The sequence below is a fragment of the Pterocles gutturalis genome, unplaced genomic scaffold, assembly GCF_000699245.1.
Source record: "Pterocles gutturalis isolate BGI_N339 unplaced genomic scaffold, ASM69924v1 scaffold28227, whole genome shotgun sequence".
Classification (NCBI taxonomy): domain Eukaryota; kingdom Metazoa; phylum Chordata; class Aves; order Pterocliformes; family Pteroclidae; genus Pterocles; species Pterocles gutturalis.
The window spans coordinates 23320-43735 of record NW_010116336.1 but is presented as its reverse complement, the minus strand read 5'-3'; the positions used below and the strand labels follow the sequence as shown (position 1 = coordinate 43735).

At 36.5% G+C, this 20416-nt stretch overlaps 1 protein-coding gene across 1 annotated transcript in view; it reads left to right on the top strand.

The window, feature by feature from the left end:
• Window positions 1-1151: 1151 nt before the first annotated feature.
• LOC104457652 (WW domain-containing adapter protein with coiled-coil) overlaps window positions 1152-20416 on the top strand; it is a gene marked incomplete at its 3' end in the record, with an annotated part of 40281 nt that continues 21016 nt past the window's right edge. Inside the window, exon 1 of the mRNA XM_010075481.1 lies at window positions 1152-1344. Coding sequence (XP_010073783.1) covers window positions 1206-1344 — 139 coding nt within the window. The remainder of the gene's footprint in view (window positions 1345-20416) is intronic.

Sequence of the window (20416 nt, the reverse complement as noted above, 5' to 3'; positions counted from 1 at the left end):
AGCGCGACCCGCGTAGGGCTTGGGCCTAGGAGTCGGGGAGGGTACGGTACGAGGGGCGGGAGAGCGAGCCGGGGTCATTTGCAGTGGAGTGGAGATCCAGGGGGAGGTGAGTGTTTTCCTTTTAAAAACAAAAGGCATCTTGTTCTTTCCCCACCCCCCTCCGTTCTTTCCCCACCCCCCTCCCCAAGTCCTTTCTTCTCCCCAAAACTGCTGCTGTGAACTGTAACCTGAGCAGAGCATGGTTTTAGACCCTGAATAACTGGGGTTGCCAGTAAGGCTTAATTTCTGCAGTTGCCAGCTGCTAGGCATGGTCAGAAACCATCAAATCCTTAAGCTGTCGACAATAACTTGAATTTCTGTAAGGTGGATACTGTATTCCTCTGCTGTGTCTGCTGAAAAAAAAAAACAGTTCTCAGAGTGTGAATCTGGAGAATGCCATATATTGTGATATTGCTCTCCTTAGGGTACAGAATTGAACTGTTTTATTACATTTCTGTGTATTTGTATCACTGTGAAGTGTAATCTGACAGTCCAAGGCAGCTGTCAGTGACAGTTAACATAAATGTAAACACTTAGTGCTCAGAAGCTTCAACTGCAAAATCAAGCAGGTCAAAGTGAGGCAGAACATGTAATTTTTGGTAAATACTTCAAAATGAATTGTCACATTATGTATTTTGGGCCCCCAGAATTCTAGAATTTTTTAATTACATGTGCTAGTACTGAAAAAACCTTTCAGAAGTTCAAGGTAGTTTATACTGATTCATTGTAACTTTCTGTTTATATTCTTAATACCAAGTGGAGACTTGTGCTTCTCCCAAAAGTCCAGAAGTACTGTGGCCCATTTACTGCTCAAAGTGTGTAGTCCATTAGTGAAAAGATAGAGAAATTAGGTTTTTTGTAACAGCAAGTGTTATGTTGGATGTGATAGTGGGAGAAAATGGTTTGAGTTCTAATTACAGAACTTGTTGCTTTAATGTGGGTAACTAAAATCAGAAAGACTAATGCTGATTGTTTAAATGAGAAATGAAAATTAATTAACTCTAAGAAGTGTTTTGGAAAGAGATCTAAAATTTAGAGATAACATTTTAACATCAGGTCTGTAACTTCATATCTAATGTGAACGTCTGTTCTCTTGTGATCTGTTACAGGCTCTTAAGTATTCATCCAAGAGTCACCCCAGTGGTGGTGATCACCGTCATGACAAGATGCGAGACACCACAGATCCTTCACCACCAAATAAAATGTTGCGGCGTTCTGATAGCCCTGAAAACAAGTATGGTGACAACACAGGGCACAGTAAAGCAAAAAGTTTGCATACTCACAGAGTTAGAGAGAGGGATGGTGGTGAGTTGTCTTTAACCTTTATTCAAGCAATTACTAATTTATCATAAATATTAAAATTTAGCTGTTATCACTCAGGTGATGAGAGTGTTAACACTGAATGTGCCTTGTACCATGCTTGGAAGACTGCAATGAAACTGAAGTTCAACTTTCATAGGAAGCAATCGTTTAGGCATTGTAACACCTATCAATTTTCTTATTTTTACAAGTATGGTAGTTTTTGTTAAAACCCCGAAGATTAAATAAACTTTTTTTTTTAACTGGTATGTCTGACTTATTTTAGACATACTGCAACATTTGGTAACGTGAAATAGTACTCTGGATTTTTCACTAACAATAGCATTGTGAAATGCTGTTTCAGAGACTTTAAAAAAATAACTGTGTATTGTGGTGCTATACTGTGTGGTTATGTGTTTCATAGACTAAGCCCTGTAAGAGAGGAAAAAAAGCTTCTTCATGTTTAGCTGCTGTGTAGAACTCTTAACAATCAGAAAGTGATAGAGATAGTGCTTACTAGAGCCTTTCTTGACAGGAGCTTGGTGAGAGGAATGTTCACAGTAAAATCAGCCTCCTGTGTTTTTACAGGATATTATAGACAGTAGTAATAGCCCCAATATTTTTTAACTGATGTTATTTTCTATCCCCACTTCCTGGAAAAAGGAGAGAGTAGAATTTTCCTTAACAGCTTGTTATCTACACATGTATTTATTGCTGCACTATTGTTTCTTCTAATAGTTAAAGTAAAGAAAATATCTTTAAATACCTTTTAGGAAATACTAGTTCCACAACACAAAGGTGTTTATGGTACCCAAGTGTTCTTACAATTGTTGTTTGGTTTTCCTTCTTTGGATTAATACAGAGGCTTTGTAGACCACTGATAATGTGATATTATTGTGTATAAGGATTACAAAAACAGAGATCTTTAGTACACCAGTTTTCATTATATTTGGTCATACTTGAAAGTATAGTAATCTCAGAATTAAATGCATGTGCGATGCCAGTAGGCTGCTGCTATTCTGTGCTACTTCTCAGGATGCAGAGGTGTCCTCTCTAGTTTCCTGTTCACCTGTCCAATTCTGCTTAGTTTTAATGAAATCAGTAATTCTGCTTCGGTGGAGCTACATTTAGTGGACTTATGCATATATGAAAACATCTGCAGGATGAGGCTGTATATGGGGAGCATATTTGCTTATTTGTCTGTTGGAATTGTTTTTAAGATAGGAAAGGAATTCTGAAGTTTCTCACAGAGTCCAGCTGGATTGAATAGTTGGGGAATGATCTCAAGTATGGACTTATACAGTCATGATGAAGGAAAATGAATTATTTGTAGGTTTGTGAGTGGAAGGAGCGTTATCCCACTGTACCTTCTCCTTCCCCAGACTGTTAACACAGTAGAAAGTTTAATTTATTCTGATCTGAAAGTGTTCTTTTGCACATAATATTTTGATAGACTGGGAGTTAGAGGTAGTCTTGAACAGTCTGAGGGAAATTACTAATTTTAAAAGGTGAACATTTTGTACTATTTAATGTAGATAAGTAGGGGTTTTTTTGTCTGTTTTTAGTAAGGTTTATGTGGCCCCAGTTTCAACTTTGTAAACTATATTGAAAACAAACAAAGTTGCACTACGTTGTGTGTGTTCTATGTAGTGAACCACAGCTGAGCAGATGTGAGCTGGAAGATATGAACTTTGTCTTTGTTTTACTGAATCTTTCAGTCAGTGCGAATTGAAGGTAGGTGTTAGAATATAGGTGAAATGCTGTGGTGTTATGGATAATTGCATATTGCTAATATGCAAAAGACATAATCTAAGAATTTACCGTGTTCTCTCTCTACTGAATTGCACTGAGGTATTATTATTGATAGAGTATTCCCTTAGTTTTGCAATTAGAGACATACAGTGGAAAAAGGAAAAAAAAAGTAGCAATTTTTTTAAATCTATATTTTTTCAGTGAGTGCCTAATGTGACTGAAGAGTATTAATTGGCTTTGACGCTACTGTAGTTTTCTGTCTTGTTTTCTATTTACACACGTCTGAAGGGGAAAAAAAAAGTTTTTTGTAATAGCTGTGCATTTTGTTATTTTAAAATCAGTGGTGCTTGATTTGAAACTACTACAAAGGTGTTATTGCCTTCCTGTAATCTAGCTGAATTTAACAAAACAAACCTAATTGAAAAATCTCCAGTTGTTTCCCAAAACTGAGTTAAAGTCCCAAAAAAACAATCTCTTTTCTCTCATCCCTTAGAAAACAGAGCAAAAATCTGCAGTATTGCTAGTGAACATAAAGCTGAATTAACCTAATCTTTCCCTTTCAAGTCAGTGTTTAAAAAGTCACTTCTATATATCTCTCAGTGATTTTTGCTCTGAAGTGAAACAGGAGGATTCACTGGAATAGCCTGCTGATACTTGTGACTCAGTCATAACTGGTTCTCTTTTTTTTGTGGTAAAGACAACTGGCTAAATGTCATTTAAAGATTTAAATGTACACATATAAAATGTAAGAGCTGTAATTAAATTGATGGAAAATTTTTAACTCAAAAATGGTAGAACCTCCCCCTGTGAATACCTTTGGTACCTGTATAAAGGTATTTGTTGTTACAGCTTATTTTTGTAATACTCGTGGCAGAGTCTTTTGTGTTTGTAGAACTGTAACCCATGGTAAGAAATTGAATTGCTTTCAATTAAGGTTTTAAAATGTGTTACGGGTAAGCCCTCCATACTGATACAGTGCAAACAAAGCATTTTTTCAAAGTTGCTTACGGTATGGTTTCTGTGGAAAGAGACCACATGCAGAGATGTTCATTTCTCTGGAGAGACACTTCCAAGTTTACCTTTGACTAAACATGGTAGAGTACTTGAAAGTTTTTTTTCATGTTCTTGGTTTCCAAAGAATACTCATAGGTCCAGGATATCAAAAAACTGCAGTAACTTTGTTCTTGCTTTCAGGTCCTTGTGCATGGGGACATTGTCTCTGTATGCAAGTGTTTAAAACATAATGAACAGCTACCCCCCTCAGTGCATCTCTTATTTATAGGTCACCTGCTACAGGCAAGTGTGGAGTTTGAAGAGATTAGGGGGTCTTGATGAGACCAACTCAAGTGTGAAGTTCTTTAACAGTAAAAAATAGAAACTTAATGCTAGCATTGTTAGAAACTTAATGCTTGCATTGTTTACAGGGAATAGAACTACCAGTGGCCGTGTAGATGAAGAAAAGTGTTTCCATTAAAGAAAAAAGGGAAGTACAAAGATTTGAGGGTGCTCATGCTTGAGGATGGACAGACTGAGAGCATAGATGATCCTTGTAGGTCTTTTGAAATAAATGCACAAATGAGACAATACTGGTGTACAGGAAGGAAAACAGAGGTCAGATAAGTAGCGTAGCTTTTGCAATGCTGTGAGGGAGATAAATATATATTATTTAGGAATAAAAATTGCAAGGTGCAACCCTTGGTAAAAAAGGGAAGAGGATGTTTCCTTCTACTTCAATGTTTGGAGCAGAATGACCTACAAAGATACATAGTAGAACTTTGTGCAGAAAAAGTTAGTTCAGTTATGGCACCTGTATGCAGTTTCTTTTTGTGAAGGAAGTACAGAGTGTTCTGCTACATTTACATTTACGAGACTTTGAAAATGTATGTTTGCTTCATGCCGTGATCTTATGGAATTGTTCAAAATGACAAATGGAGAGCATTAATGTACACAGCATGAAATATTTTGTTGGATTGTGTGCTATGTGCCCTATTTAATGAAATTTGATTGTAACTTGTGATATTTAAATTCCAAAATATAACTGAGCATTTTTTTTCATTGGCAATTACGAATACTGTCAATGACCACTGTTATTGACTGTCATACAGTTCTAAGATTCAAAATCCTACTGCTGTTAGAGACTGAATGGAATATTTTAAATCGTGAGTTCCTGGTTTTATCAAAATAGTGGTGGGAGCTTCTGTCACGAAGTGTTGGCTTGCTTTGTTTCCAGTGGTTCCTGAAGGAGTTCAGTGTCCTCATAGCAAAGCAATAGTGAACAGCTGGAAACAGAGAGCTAGCTTTTCTTTCCTGTCTTAGCAACCCTCACAGCAGAGGAGGACAAGGGGCTAACTGCTGATTAAATTAGCGTGATCATTGACCAGCAGACAGAAATAAATGGGACATTAGGGCAGGTACAAAAGAGTGGAAGCTGCCTATGCAACATACGTTGGAAAGAGGGAATTGCAGGGTAGGTGGAAAGAGGGAAGTCTGAGAGTAATGAAGCATAGCAAGGCGTTGAGGAAGAAGCTGGAATAGATTCTATCTATTTAGTTAGTATTAACTGCTGTTGAAGTAATTTTTCATTACTATGAAAACCATTTGCTTACTGTAACTGTATGGTCAAAGCTGGCATGCAAGAAGTCTGTGATAACAAATGAGAGTAGGCTCTCCATGAAACATGCTTTGAATGCCTCCCCCCACCATCCAAGAGAGGTGATTCACTCCACTGTTCCTTAAATGTTGGCAGTTTGGATGGCTCTAAAGAACTTGGTGTTTGGTGGGTTGTTTGTTTTCTAAGGTAAATTCAGTTGCTTACAGGACCATTCACCTCTTAGAAGCTTTTCTCTTGATTAAAAAAAAATAAAACCATATATATATATGGAAAAAGTGCATTTCTGTGTTTTTCTGATTTTAATAAAAGCTTTCTTTCAAGTCTCACTAGTACTAATACTTCAGTTGGGGAGGGGTTAATTTTAAGTTTGCTTTAAAGGTTTTACATAAAAGGTAGCTTTACATTTACTCCGTATATTTGGCAATGTTTCTGAGGTGAGTTTTTGCTGCATCAGTTGTATGAGCATTTTTTTTTTTTTTGTTACACTGCTGTGAGGATCTCTAATAGACAAATTGGAAAGCATGTGATCGTAGAATCAGAGTTAAGGGTATAACTTGTGTATGTACTTTTTAAGTTTTGAGGTTTAGAATACTAATGTTCAAGATTATTTTTGAAAAGCAGCTGCAAAGCTTGCTTTTAAAAAGCACAAGACGGAAGACAAAAACTTATTTTTATGTTATGGATATTAGGAAAGAGTTGTGATACTAATATGATGGTATTAAATGCTAAGTCTTTATGCATTTAGGTGGATGGAGTCCTGTGTTTCTTTACATGAAGTTCAAGTATCTGGTGTAGGTTGTGAGAGTAGAGATGCCTTTATGGGAGACTTCATCTGAAATAGAAGCTGCAGCAAATGGCAATAAGCAGTGCTGTTTGTTTGTAGCCTAGTGCTGCAACCACTTCCCAAAATCCACTGCTGTTAGGACATTGATATTGGAAACTTCCAATTTCACTTACTATTCTTACTTCTACTTGCTGATATATAAAATACAGATCTGTAAATATGTCCTCTGCAGGTTTCGCTTTGATTGATCTGCTTAAGGAAATATGTATCTTTAAGTCTTGTAAGACCTCATAAACTAAGTTTTTGGATTGTAAGTATAATATGTTAAGTCAGTCTAATAGCTAGACCTGGTAAGCTTTTGTGTGTAAGCTTATTTTATGGTTTGGAAAAGGGAAAATACTGTCTGTATAAAAGATGTGAAATTTGCTTGTCTTTGGTACATAAGCTAATCATAAGGGAATTGTTTTTACTTAGCATCACGCTTCTAGCCTCTGACTTTGCAGAAATGGAATAAACAACCTATTAAATTTGTACTTTTGGGTTGCTTTTCTGGAGGTGAAAAGAAGCAATGAAAACTGTTAGTTTCTGATGAGCTGCCTGCAGCTAGGCCATAGTAAAGATAGCAACTTGTAGATTTTGTAGCTTTTTTTACTGAGATTACTCTGTATTCTCTAGTGGCCCCTGATTAAAGTTAGTTCCTTAACCACTGTTGGGGACACAGCTGCTTTCTAAGAAGAGAAATATTGTTTATTGACAGTTTCTATTTGTTTTCCCTGCTGTTTCTACCTATTCTATATAAAGTACTGAGTAAGACAAGTATCATTGAAGCTATGCAGAACTTGTAAGAGAAAGCTCTGCCTCTGTTCTGGCTGAGAGAGGAGGTGATGCAGTAGGAGCTTTTGTGTAGAAAATAATTCAATGGCACCCAACTTTCAGTGTTAACTACATTTGTTTATGAAGTCAGGCTTTTAGACAATTTCATAGGCACTCCCAGGGAAAAACCTCTCAATGTACAGAGATATTGTTCCTTATATAGTTCTTCAGTAAGGAAAAAAATGTACTGACAGTGAAAGGCAGTTCTCAACACTGATGCGTCTAGGGTAGTGCTTTGTCAGTAGTTTGTTGTGGTGTAAAAATGGGTCCTTTCTGGACTTAAATGTAATGCTTGAAAAGAGAGGAGCATTTCTTTATATTGAGTAAGACTGTTAACCCTCTTAATGTCCCTCTCCTGACCCCTGAAGGGGTCACCAAATTGTTGTATTTGGCTGCAGGTGTTCCCTGCTGTAACTTAAGTATTAGAAGATTCTGTTTTCTTTCTTGAAGACCTTTAACAGACTTCCTAGCTTTTAACAATAAAACTACTCTAGAAAAACCGTATAACCTCACTAGCTATTCCTGTATGCCAGTAATATTTTACTAGTACTAAAAGAATGCTGTTTAGTTTTGGGCTTCTTTTGCTTGTTCTACATATTTTGTGCGGGTTTGCTTTTTTAATCAAGTAGTGTGCTTTTCTATTTCAAAGTACTAGCCTAATCGTATGGAGAATTAATATCTAGATTTTGACATGAACCTGTATCCCTTCAGTACTTTTGCCTATTAAGAAAATAATAACCAAAGCAACTGTGGCACACCAATTTTTCGCTGAATATCCCTTTTCTGAGATCAGAGTTTTCTGCCTGCAGTTTTATGCACAGGGGGCAATCTTAGAATTCTACTGTAGACAAAAATTTTTATTTATTGAAATTTTTGTTGGAAGTGTTGCTTTGTGAAACAGTATTTTGAAATTAATTTGTAATAAGTGGAAAGTCTATGGTAATGAATATATAGGGAGCAGAATTGGATCGATTTCTGATGTGTAAGCTTCTAAAATAAATTTATGATCCTGTAAATTTTAAGCACTTTCTAAATTATTCAAAGACATCTCTTGAATCTGATTTTGACCTATTTTTCTGCTGCAGAAAGTTTTTTCTCAGACCTTCAACAGCAAAAGAAAAACCAAACAGTGAAATAGCCTGGAATTCTCCTACACACACTTTTGCATCCCTCCTTTTCCTCTGGGCAGTGTTTAGTTCTTCTCCATACTCTCAAGCTTGTGAAGTGAGATGCATGTTTCAAGGCACAAATTGTACTTCCTGATGACTAGAAGTAGACTCTGGAGAGGAGTCGTCTGTATTCAAGAATAATGTCCAGTTGGAACTCTGTGCTCAGAGTTACTGGAAATACTGATAATTTTTTGAGCAGATGACTGGCAAGAGAGCTCACTATTCAGTCTCTTTGTCAGATGGGTTAAGGGATGTCTGGTAAGCTTTTGTGGCCTTGTCTTATGTTTCCATGCATGGAGCAATGTTACAGTGTGTTTGAAATGCGTGCAAAACAAGAGGCTTTAAAGACCTTTGTGGATTAGACCCCATAATACTTTGTGATAACCATTCTGTTCTTTATTGTGACTACTGTAATCAGAAGAATTGCAAAGGAACAGTATGTCATAGTTTACTGTTACAATTTTTTCTGCCCCAATTTTAAAATATAACTTACTTTGTTTCTACAGCAGCGGTATGATAACAATGTTAATATCCTGCTTTTGTTGTTACTCAAAAAAAGAGATGTAATGCAGTGCTTCATGACAAGGGCAAGGCATTCAGGAATATGAAAAAGTAGTTTCCAGAGCTAAATTCCTAGTGTCTGAGGAGTCTTCAGGAGGTCTTTTTTCTGTCTAAACTTTTGTCATTAATTTCCTGATACATGTCAACAAATTTCTCTGGTCTGCTATGAAATAGGTGATTCTTAGTCACCGAGTAAAATATTTTGAGATCTTTAATTAAGAAAACATTGTTTACATTGTATGTTTTATAAATCAAAATCTGGTAACTGGTAGATCCCAAAAATATAAACCTTGTGATCATCAAATGAGCCAATTTTTTTATTTAAATTTTTTTAAAGTGTGTATAGATTAGCTCTTGGACCTAAGTAATAACATTCTTTTTGTCAATAAGGAAAAAATCATAGGATCATTCGTACACTATCAGTAATTTGAGACTGAATGGCAAATAATAAAAACTTCACTAATTCAAAGCTAGCTAAGTTTCTGCAAAAGTGAAAATGCTAGTTAATCTACAGGAACATGTAAAAGTGGTCCACTGTGTAAAAAGTTACAGAAAGGAGATTACAGGAAGGAGTATAAGACTTTACAGAAAGTAGATACTGTGCAGAGCGATGACTCTTAAAACAGACATGAAACTCATAGACAATTAAGAGCATAAATACTGAGTGCAGTGTTAGCCAGAAAGGATATATGATCCAGAGGAGTATCAAATAGGACTAGAGAGATTATCTCTTAGTGCTAATGTGACAGCTACTGGAATACAGGCTCTGTTTTGATTCTAACAGTTCAGAAAGTATGCAAAACTCTCGATTTTTCAGAGAAGAGGCAAGAAAATGACTGCAACTGAAACTCACGAGTTAGAAGGAGAGACTTGAGGAGCTCTTGGTACAGGGCTTGTTTGGTTAATAATTACAGGGAAAAGAAATCCCATAGTTAAGAGTTCTTGAATGTAGCAAACCAAGGTGCAAGATTTGGTTAGCTTAACCTAAATATTCAGAAAATAGAAATTTGGCACAATTTTTAATGTTGTTAGTAACAGTTGGACTGACTTATGATTATTTTTGTAAGGGTGGAATTTTTGAAATTGGATGACTTAAAGACAATTTTCTAAGGTTTGTTTCCTGCAGAAAGCTGAAATAGTTGGTCAGAGGCCCACCGATAAATAAAACAGTAATGTGATTATTTCTAGTTTAAATGTTGTAGGTTAGTGGACTTCAAATTGAAAGGGACTGAAAATTGTTAATTAACTTTGTAAGTGGTGTTCCTGTGATAACTTCTTTTTTTCCTCCCCAAGTGGTTGATCTTGCCTCATGGCATGTAAGGATTATGAACCTGTGAATGTGTTTCATATTGCATTGTAGGACTTTTGGTCATTGAGAATATATTGAGTGCTGCTGTGGGGTCAGGCAGAACTAGGATGGATTTATTGGCAGTGGAGCTCAGTATTTTCAGGTGCCTGCTGCACTGCTACAGTTTTAAGTTGCGTGCTTTTATCAGTGCATACTCTTTTTAGGAGCAGCTGTCCTAAAAACTGCTTTAAGATTGAATATAATCTAGATGATCTGATCAAGAAATTTCTTACCATGTAAATTGTTCAAAATTTATCTGCAATTCAGTACAATTTATACCAGACTTAGTATCTAGAGTGTATTTCTTCAAAGATGATTGCACACTTCCACTTTAATGCAGGCTTTTGATGTTTTTCATTGGTGTGTATGTTTACCAGGTTAGATTTTCATTTGTGGGCTGTAACTGCACAGGTTCATCTAGTTGGACACTATCTTGAAATTGCTTTGCTGTTTCAGATTTGTAGAATTTGCATATGACGGAATGTAAATTTCTTCTTAAATTTCTTGTTTTCTTTGCCAGAAGAACATTTTACAGAAAGATTGACATGCTTGTACCACATGCTTCTTAGAGTGATTTATTAAGGCCTTTCTCTTCCCCCCTCACCACCTCCCAGCATACATTTGATTTTAAAGTTAAATTTGTTAAGATGGAAGTTGGAGAGTGATAGCTTCTGTAAATAAAGATTTCTTTGCGATAGAGACATGCTGTACTCCTTAAACTCATTGTGTATAGATAATGTTTTTGCAGGATAATGTGAAGTGAGTTTAGAGAATAATGGAGCTGAAATGATCTTTTTTTTCTTCCCCCAAAAGTATGGGGTTACATTTAAAAGCTGGTTTAGATTTATCAAATTCTGTTTTTTCCATTTCCACATCTTCTTACTTACTACAGGTAAGGTTTTAGTTTAAATGTACTGAGAATTAAAACAGATTTAGAATCTATTTTCTCCTGAGTTATGATACAGAAGTTTTCACTCAACAGAAATGATTATTGTGTCTTGCAGAACTTCCTGAAGAGCCATGTTATAGGAAGACAGAACTTGTAACATTTATTGAATAAAGCTTTCCTTTAAATAGTCAGCAGTCTTTACCAGGACAGCTTTCAAATATCTGAGATAAGAAAATCAAGCTACACAGGGAATTAACGGAATGAAACTGTAGTCATTTTTTTTTCTTGCCTCCCTATGAAGTCTGATAACCTATCTGGATATTTTTCTTGTAATTTGTTGTGACCATAAAAGAAGCAGAGAGGCTAGTTAGACATAGGACGAGGGCTTGACAGTGACATCTGATTACTTGCTGTCTGTTTTTCTGATTCCTGTCCTTAGCTTTAGCTTTGGCTGCGAATGTGGGAAACGGATCTGGGCTTAAGAGACTAAGATGGCTACAGGGTGAGATGAGAAGCAGGATGAACTAGGTTACTTATACAAAGATTAAACCAATTTTATTTAAATCTTAAATAAGCCAACATTGAATGGAAATTGGTCACAGATCCTTTTTTACAGTAATTTGACTAACATTTTGAATAATAATAAAGCCTGATTGTAGCTGGAACTAGTATAGCTTCTTACTGAGGAGAAAGTAAAAGGAATTGTAAAGACATTTGTAAAATTACATTTTCCTATTTTTTAAATATTTGTGGTCTTTGTTTTAAAAACTGCAGAAAAAGCTGTATGTTATGAAGGCATTGTGTCATTTCATATGTTTATGTATTTAGTCAGAAAATGGTAGCTGCATGTGTTTGATCAGTTCATACCTTCCCTGGTTTTAGGAGGCAGTGGTTGAAGGCATATGATTTCATGGCTCAGCAAATTCCTACTGTATAATCAGTGTGTGTTGGGTTTTGTTTGTTTGTTTTGGATTTTTTTTTTGTGGGTTCAGTTAATTTGATAATGTGAAATTCCTTCTTACCGTTTTCTTACTTTTAGAAAGAGTTGACATAGCTACTCAAAGTGTAAATGAAAATGGCTGATCTGGGCTTCCTCATGGGTAGGTGGTTAAAACGCCAAATGCTGCCATGTTTATTTGAAGAAGAAAAGAGCTTGTAGGCACATCTCTTTTTACATGTGTATAGACCCTGGTAGAAAATCAGCTAATACTTAAGAATGTTTGTTAAAATATACCTTTTTTAGTAGAAACTTGAATAATTTCTGGCCTGTTTTAGTGAAGTGAGAACTTCAGATTTTTTCTGTAACTGTACCTAAAGATTTGAAAAGATTTCAGTGCACAGCAGTAATGATCTTATTCCAGGAATCTGAAGGTGAGCATTTTTGTTAAAAGAAAACATAATTTGAAAAAATATGCATAGTATTGGACATGTTACTATTAGACTTTACTAGATTCAAACTAAGTTATTCTGTTAAATTGCCAGTATTGGTGCTTTCTTATGGAAGAGATATCAGCATAGTTAAACTTTTCAAAAAATGCCTTCTGCTCCTTTTTCAAACCTGTTGCATCTGGTGCTGTAATAACTTCAGTATCCCTGGTGAGATTAATTTTTAAACTTATTTTTTTGGGGAGAGAAACATTCTATATTTAACCATATGATAATAGAAATATGCTTTATTAGGCATGTTGGGCTTTCTGAAAATATTTTAAAGAAGCAATATTTACAGCTCTGACCCAGCTACACAGATTAGTTCCTCTCCCTTGGTTTCCTAGATTTCTTAAATATCATGCTGTTTTATGTCCTCCAAAGCAAGTCTTTCTTAGTGCTTTCCTAGGTAGATTTGTTACTGAGGTTGTTAGAGTAACAGAGTTATAAATTATTCATGTCTATCAGTAGCAAAAATGGGGAAGGGAAATCTGCCCTGCTTATCTCATTTATTATGTTTCAAACATACCTATTCACTCCCAAATGTGTGGAAAAGTAATACTTTTTTTGTTAAGACATATAAACATTTATGCATAAACTCTTCTGTACAAACTAATGTGCTTTACCTACTTTTTTCTGCTGTGTTTACTTCATGTAATTATGTTCTTCTGGATGATGGTGTGTTCACATCAGGTGTCCCCTTTGAATAATGTCAGCGGGAGTTCAGATCTCTTCTAGTTAAGGAGTTTGAGTAGTTTGCTCATTCAGACGCCACTGACAGTTTAACACAGACTTAATTTTCAGAACAGTGTGTTTCTTTTGAAAGAGTACTGTTTCTCTGTGATATAATATGGGAAATAATATGATCCTCTTCAAATTCAAGTACTGTAGAGTTCACCTCTTTTACTGGCAAAACACTGCCTATACTAATGATGGCAGTCTCTGTATAGTGCTTTTGAGAGTGTTTACTTGACTAGGGAAATAAAATGAGACACTTAGGCAACAAGACAATTGTAAAATAGATTTTCAGTTTGTAACCATAACCTCAGCTTTTGTGGAGAGGCATATGTTCCTCTAGTAAGGAAATTCCAGGAAAGACCGGTTGAATTTTAAGTATATATTTAAGAATTATTTAATGGGAGTAGGGAAGAATTGTCTTGTCACCTACTGTGCTTTAGATGTTGTACAATAGGGTTTTCAAATAGCTTTATTAAGCTATGCTAAACATCCAGCCTGAAACTAAGGCTGTGAATGCACCGTATTACAACTACAACATTATTAATTCTTAGGTAGATTCTTGCTTTCTGCCTCCCACCCCAAGCCTGGGCCAGCATTCCTTTTTTTAATGAAGAGCTTCTATGCAGCAGAAATTTATTTGACTTGTTTTTTTTCAGAACGTTATTATCATCTTTTTTTCAAAAACAGTTCCCAGTTGAAGATTGAGTAAGCATGAAAAGTAAAATCCTCATACTTGTTGCATATCTATCCTGTAATAAATATATACGTGGTATAGCATGTCCTGAACTGAAAGAGTAGTTGGTCTAAGCCTTATCATTTCACAAGTTATCATGTAAAAGTTTCTCAAACAATTGCTGCTTCTAATAAATATTTTCAAGTTAGCTTGCTCATTTGTGATGAGTTACTAAAAATTGCATGGACATTGCTGTAGTCTTACAAGAGAAGCAAAGTTCTCTTTGACTGGAAAATAGTAATAGCACTTAAACAGTGATCTTGCATTCAAGTGGAGTTTGGTTCTTGCCAGATATGGTTATTATGTAACTGGACAACGAATAAGGCTTTCTTGTGTTAGGCTACAAAATAAAAATAGAAAAAAACCTGAATCAGACAAAATTCTGCATGCCTTTGGAGGGTAGTAAAATTTGATGTATCTTGAGATACAAGTTTGAGGTAATGAGGTAATGTGACTTACAGTTAATATTTTTAAGACATTTAAGAAGGGAGATACACAGTGTCTTTTTTGTTCTTGCCCTTTATTTTATGTGGTTAGGCATTGATTCTGCCATAGCCTTTTTACTGATATAAATGTGATGCTTATGTCTGACTAATCATTTTGGAGAAATGTGGTAGTGTTCTGTGATACAGACTCCTTTTTTAATCTTTCTGCAACACCACGTACTTGTAGAGTTGCTGATTTTGAATGGTGCATGCTCAATTGAAATGAAGGAAATATTTTAAGGTTGCAAGCATTTGTCACTGTATAGCACTACCTATGTTCAGAAAAAGCTGCAACTTCATCTTCCTTATTTTAAACTCAGTAATGGAAGCTTTCCTGCAAGTTAATTTATAGGTAATATTGTGTTTGCAGAAGCTTCTGCTTGAAGTTCTTTGTCCCCAAGAAACTCTCCCCAAAACATTAAAAGAAAATTGAGAGTTGCTAAACAACATGGCCTCGTTCTTATTTAATCTTATAGTTGGTCAGAGGATTTTGTCAGGGAGATTAAGTTGTCATACCTTGCTTAGTTGGTTTTTGCTTCTGAGTGGGAGTACTAGGTTGGTACTGTTGATATGTAGAAAATGGAGGAGTAGTCTCAGAGCTGTATTCTGGCCACGGCTTCTTTTTTTTACTCTGTAAGCAGAAATTGTTTTGCATGACCCCTGACTTTATTCAGACTTCTGTCAATGATGATCAGTTTATGGTCAATCAGTCTTTCATAGTATTACTGTGCTATTTGTAATCTTAAACTATTGCAAAACCCAGTTTTTAGAAAGTGGCTGCACTTAAGCGATTTCCATCTGACATCGCTGAGGTGCATGTTGTTAAACATCAGTGCTACTTATGACCCAGTTTAAAAACCTTAATATACTTTGACATAACCTGAAATCCTGTTCACACCTTTCTTGCTGTATTTATGTAGTGGAGTTGTTATCTTTTGAGGAGGTATTAGACCAGTCTGAGGCATGAACCAGTGGCAGACAATCTTTTGCTATTCTGACTTGGTCAGTATTGTGGAAGTATTGTTGCCTGAGGTAGGATAGTGCACAATTGCAGTGCTGTTAGACTTCCATTACCTAACTTCAGTCTCTTAGTACTGTATTACAGTGTGTTCATGGGAAGGCTTTTCATTTGGGTTTCATGGTATATTGCTGGAGAAAGCTTGGAAGGGGGAAGTTCAGTCTATTGCCTATGTGCTGTGCTGATCCACAGTGCAGTTAAGATAATGTCATTATTAGTTCATGGTAAGGATTCAGGCTGTCAGTTTAACACTTCCCATTTTGTATGTCGTAACAAATAAAAAGCCACCTTCTGTATGAAGCTCTTATTTGAAGGCAGAAGAACCTCTTGTACACCTTTTTACACTGTGTTAGAGATGTAAATGTTTTCTGAGCTGCAGGCAGGACTAAAAGCATAGATTGGCTTTATTCTCAACTTCTAATTTCTTTTTTTCTTTTTTTCTTCTAGTCCCATTACACTTATATAAATGTGATCTTAATAAGTGTTGCAAGATTAAAAATACTTCACAATTGACTGTCATCAGTGGTGCTATAGCAGCGAGTTTGGTTTTTATTTAACAGATTGGGGTCGTGAGCTGGGGGGTTAGGAGTATGACTCTGTTGCTGAAGTTTGTGGTACTTTTTCATATTTTCCACGGGTGAAATTGCTTAAGCTGCTTTTTCAAGTTGATTATCTCAAATAAAGTAGGTGCCTTAGAGATGATAAGCAGTGTTGAGGATGTTGCTAGCATTTATTTTTTAATTGGGTGACCTGAACCCAAAGGAAGGAAATAGCAAATGTAAATCTGAAGAGTTTGTTGTCTACCTGTAGTTCTTAATTTCACATAAATTCAACTTGTAGACATTTTTAAACAAATTTAAATCTATTCTAGTAACCTTTAGGTCTTTCTAAGGTGTTCTTATCAGAAACGTTTAGAAGCTGGTTGGACATTGCCTTATAATTTAGGAGAAACAGGCAAATTCAAATGATATTGCTTGCTGCTCTTCAGAAATAAAGTATAAACATTTTTACAGGTGATGGTAAAATTATTTGTTTAGTCTTTTGCTTGTTTTTGTTTCAATGGTTGAGATACCAAGAAAACTAATGATATACAGGTTTTCTTTGAAGAAAAAGGTTGATAGGGATTTGTCTAGAGTGCGGTGGAAATGCATATTTCATCCCTTAGGCTTTTTGAAGGATATGACTTGGGACATTTGAGTATTTGATCTTCCAGAAACTCAGTGGATTCAATGGACCTTGTTTAGTGAACCTGATCATTTTCTAAGTTATGTATCAGTTGAAAAGTGATTTCTCACTACTACTGCGTGGTGGGCTAAGGGGAGGAAGAAAACAACCCTGCAATTATTTAATTATTTCGCTGTAGCTGTAACAAGGAAAGGAGCAAACTAGAAGGGGATGGTTGGACAGAAATAGGTTTATATCCGCTCTACCAGTGAAGACAACCCAAGCTGTTACATCCATTTAGACTGAAGTACAGCCCTAGTAGAACAGTCTGCTTGTTAGCTGCTGGAGTAATAAATCACTGAATTGTTATCTCAGAAGTGTGAATTCAATTTGAACCGTTTTATTACTGCCTTTTGCTTTCCTTTTTGATGGCCAGATACCTGGTTTTCTTTCTAGAGCATTTTGTACTGTTTCCCCTAAAATTAAGCTCCAGTTTCTGAAATAAATTGAGCAGATCTAATTAAAATTAAGTGTAAGGAAAAGATAGCAAACTATTGTTGCGTTGTGCAATGTGTAAGATAAGTTTTGAAGCTAGTATTTTTCATTTTAATAATCAGTAATATCTTGGTGCTCTTTGAGTATTTAATCAGTAAAACAGTACAAGTCCTTGACTTTCATTGTTTTACTGCTGCTGGGTTTTCCTTCTGGAGATGTCATTTTCTTACTACCATTTTAGAAGAAAAATTCTATTGTGAAGAAAACTGTATACTTACAGTATCATTTTCATCTCTTAATGGTCATTTGTCCCACCCCATGTATGTATGACTCTTGGTTTGTTTATAGTAACATTTTGGACTAATTTCCAAGAAATTTTGTGCGAATGGCAACTTGGAGAAAAATATGAAAACTTCTTTATGTTGGGACCATTATCCTGTGAATCAAATATTACAAAACAGCACAGACTTTGCTACCTTGGATAGGAGATATGCTAGGAGGGGAGGACGGGAGGGAAATGAGTTTTTGTAAGGTCTCTTGCACATAGAGCTACTTGATGACTGGTATAAAACAATTTATTTTGAGGGGAATGATGAGTATGTAATTGGGCAGGTGGGCAGTACAGTGGTCAAGCTGCTAGATTTTCTTGCTTTTGGCAGAGCACTGTGCATTCGGCTTAATATGTTACGAATTTCTGGAAGATGTTACTGCACAGTTGGTGTATTCTCTGAGGCCATTGCTCTGCTAGAAAAACTGCAAGTTTTTATGCTTTTAGTTGCCTATGGAAGGCAGCCATATTTTATTTCAATACAGCAGGCCACATAAAGTGCACTGAAGAAAAATTGTGTTTTGTTTTATTACTTGGGGCAAATAAAAATGGCTGTGATAGGCTGTTCAGTTACTGCTGAGATGTTGGGTCTTGTGTTTCTTTTTCCTTCCATATGCAGAACTTTAGAAAGTGTTCTGCACAAAGATTTGCACTGAAGTAGCAAACGTGTCAGTTTCTATCACTTTCATTGTTTAAATAAGTCTTAATTAGTTATCCCCATAAAATATCACTATCATAAACTATCTTGCTGTTACATTTTCTCTGTTAGCAAATAGTGTCTGTCAGTGGGGCAGTATTTGTTCTGTTGATGCAGTTCAAGTTCTAACATTCTCTCAAGTTTAATGCATTTGATTGCATATGGTCTAAGAGGTGGAACAGTATGTATGGAGTTGAAACAATTGGAATGAACTTCCTTGCTTTTCTGCTGCCCAGTGTTTCTTTCCATATGACTTGTTACTGGGCACAGAAGACTCTTCTAGAGCCCTGCCTGAACCCCTGTTCCCTCTGAAGGGAGTGGAGGACTGCCTTTGAGTTCCAGTTACAGCACTCATTTCTGGGGAGCATTTTTCATGCTTCCTGCCTAGCTGGTGAGCATTTGTAAACTTTCCTTTGTATTATCTGCACTGACACTTTTTATTATGGTCAAAAGGAGAGTTAGGATATTAACAAGGTATTTGACTCAAAAGGAAAGAAATGCTCTATGTATGTTGGACTGTATAAAGTTAACTATTATATAGTGCAACACTATGCTCCTGCAACTACTATAATTTTACTTTTTGTGCCTGGCTAAAATCTTGGGTGTGAATGGAGGTGTGTGAACTTGTTTACTGTATAATTTCTCAGTGTACATTTGTTTGAAGAAGATGGAAAATAGCTTCTTCTGTTGTGTGCTGATCTGGACTGTAGATTATCTTTTGAAGATAACTAATGTGTCACCATGTTTTGATTTGTGCATTTCAGTTGCAGATTTTATGTTTATGATACTGTATAATGTTATGAACTAAAAAGAGTTTTAATAGTTAAGACACTTGAATGACAGAGAACAGTGTGGAATGCAGAGGGATGTATTTGACTCTTTCAATAAAACAACAAGAAAACTTATTTTAGATAGTTACAAATTGATGCTGTAGTTGCTAGTATAGGTGTATAGGTTTTGGAAAGTACAGAGTTTCAGCTTGTTCTTGAAAGCAGGGGAGAAGGGAGAGAAATGAGTTGCTTTATTAGAGCAGTCTGATCTTTAGTTAACTTGGAATTTCAACTTAATTTCAGGAAGTGATGTTAATGGAGGCAATTAAATGTGATAATTACTAGAGAAAGTTGACTATGGTGCAAAATGGAATTTTCTTATTTAATCATAGAATCATAAAATGGTCTGGGTTGGAAGGGACCTTAGAGATCGTCTAGTTCCAAACCGGGCCCTTAGAGATCGTCTAGTCCCAACCCCCCTGCCATGGGCAGGGATACCTTCCACTAGCCCAGGTTGCTCAACTTCCCTGGGCAACCTGTTCCAGTGTCTCACCACCCTCACAGTAAAGTATTTCTTCCGAATACCTAATCTAAATCTACCGTCTTTCAGCTTAAAACTGTTACCCCTTGTCCTGGGACTGCACTACCTGACAAAAAGTGCTTCCCCATCTCTCCTGTAGCCCCCTTTAAGTACTGGAAGGCTGCTATAAGGTCTCCCAGAGCTTTCTCTAGGCTAAACAACCGCAACTCTCTCAGCCTGTCTTCGTATGGGAGGTGCTCCAGCCCTCTGACCATCTTCGTGGTCCTCCTCTGGACCTGCTCCAACAGCTCGATGTCCTTGTGTTGGGGGGCCCAGAGCTAGACACAGCACTTCAGCTGGGGTCTCATGAGAGCAGGGAAGTGGGGGAGAATCACCTCCCTTGACCTGCTGGTCATGCTGCTTTTGATGTAGCTCAGGACACAGTTGGCTTTCTGGGCCACAAGCACACATTACTGGCCAGCACCCCCAAGTCCTCCTCAGAGCTGCTCTCTATCCACTCTCCGCCCAGCCTGTATTTGTGCTTGGGATTGCCCTGACCCATGTGCAGGACCTTGCACTTGGTCTTGTTGAAGTTCATGAGGTTGGCATGGGCCCACCTCTCCAGCCTGTCCAGGTCCCTCTGTATGGCATCCCTTCCCTCCGGCGTGTCCACCACACCACACAGCTTCGTGTTGTTGGCAAACTTTCTGAGGGTGCA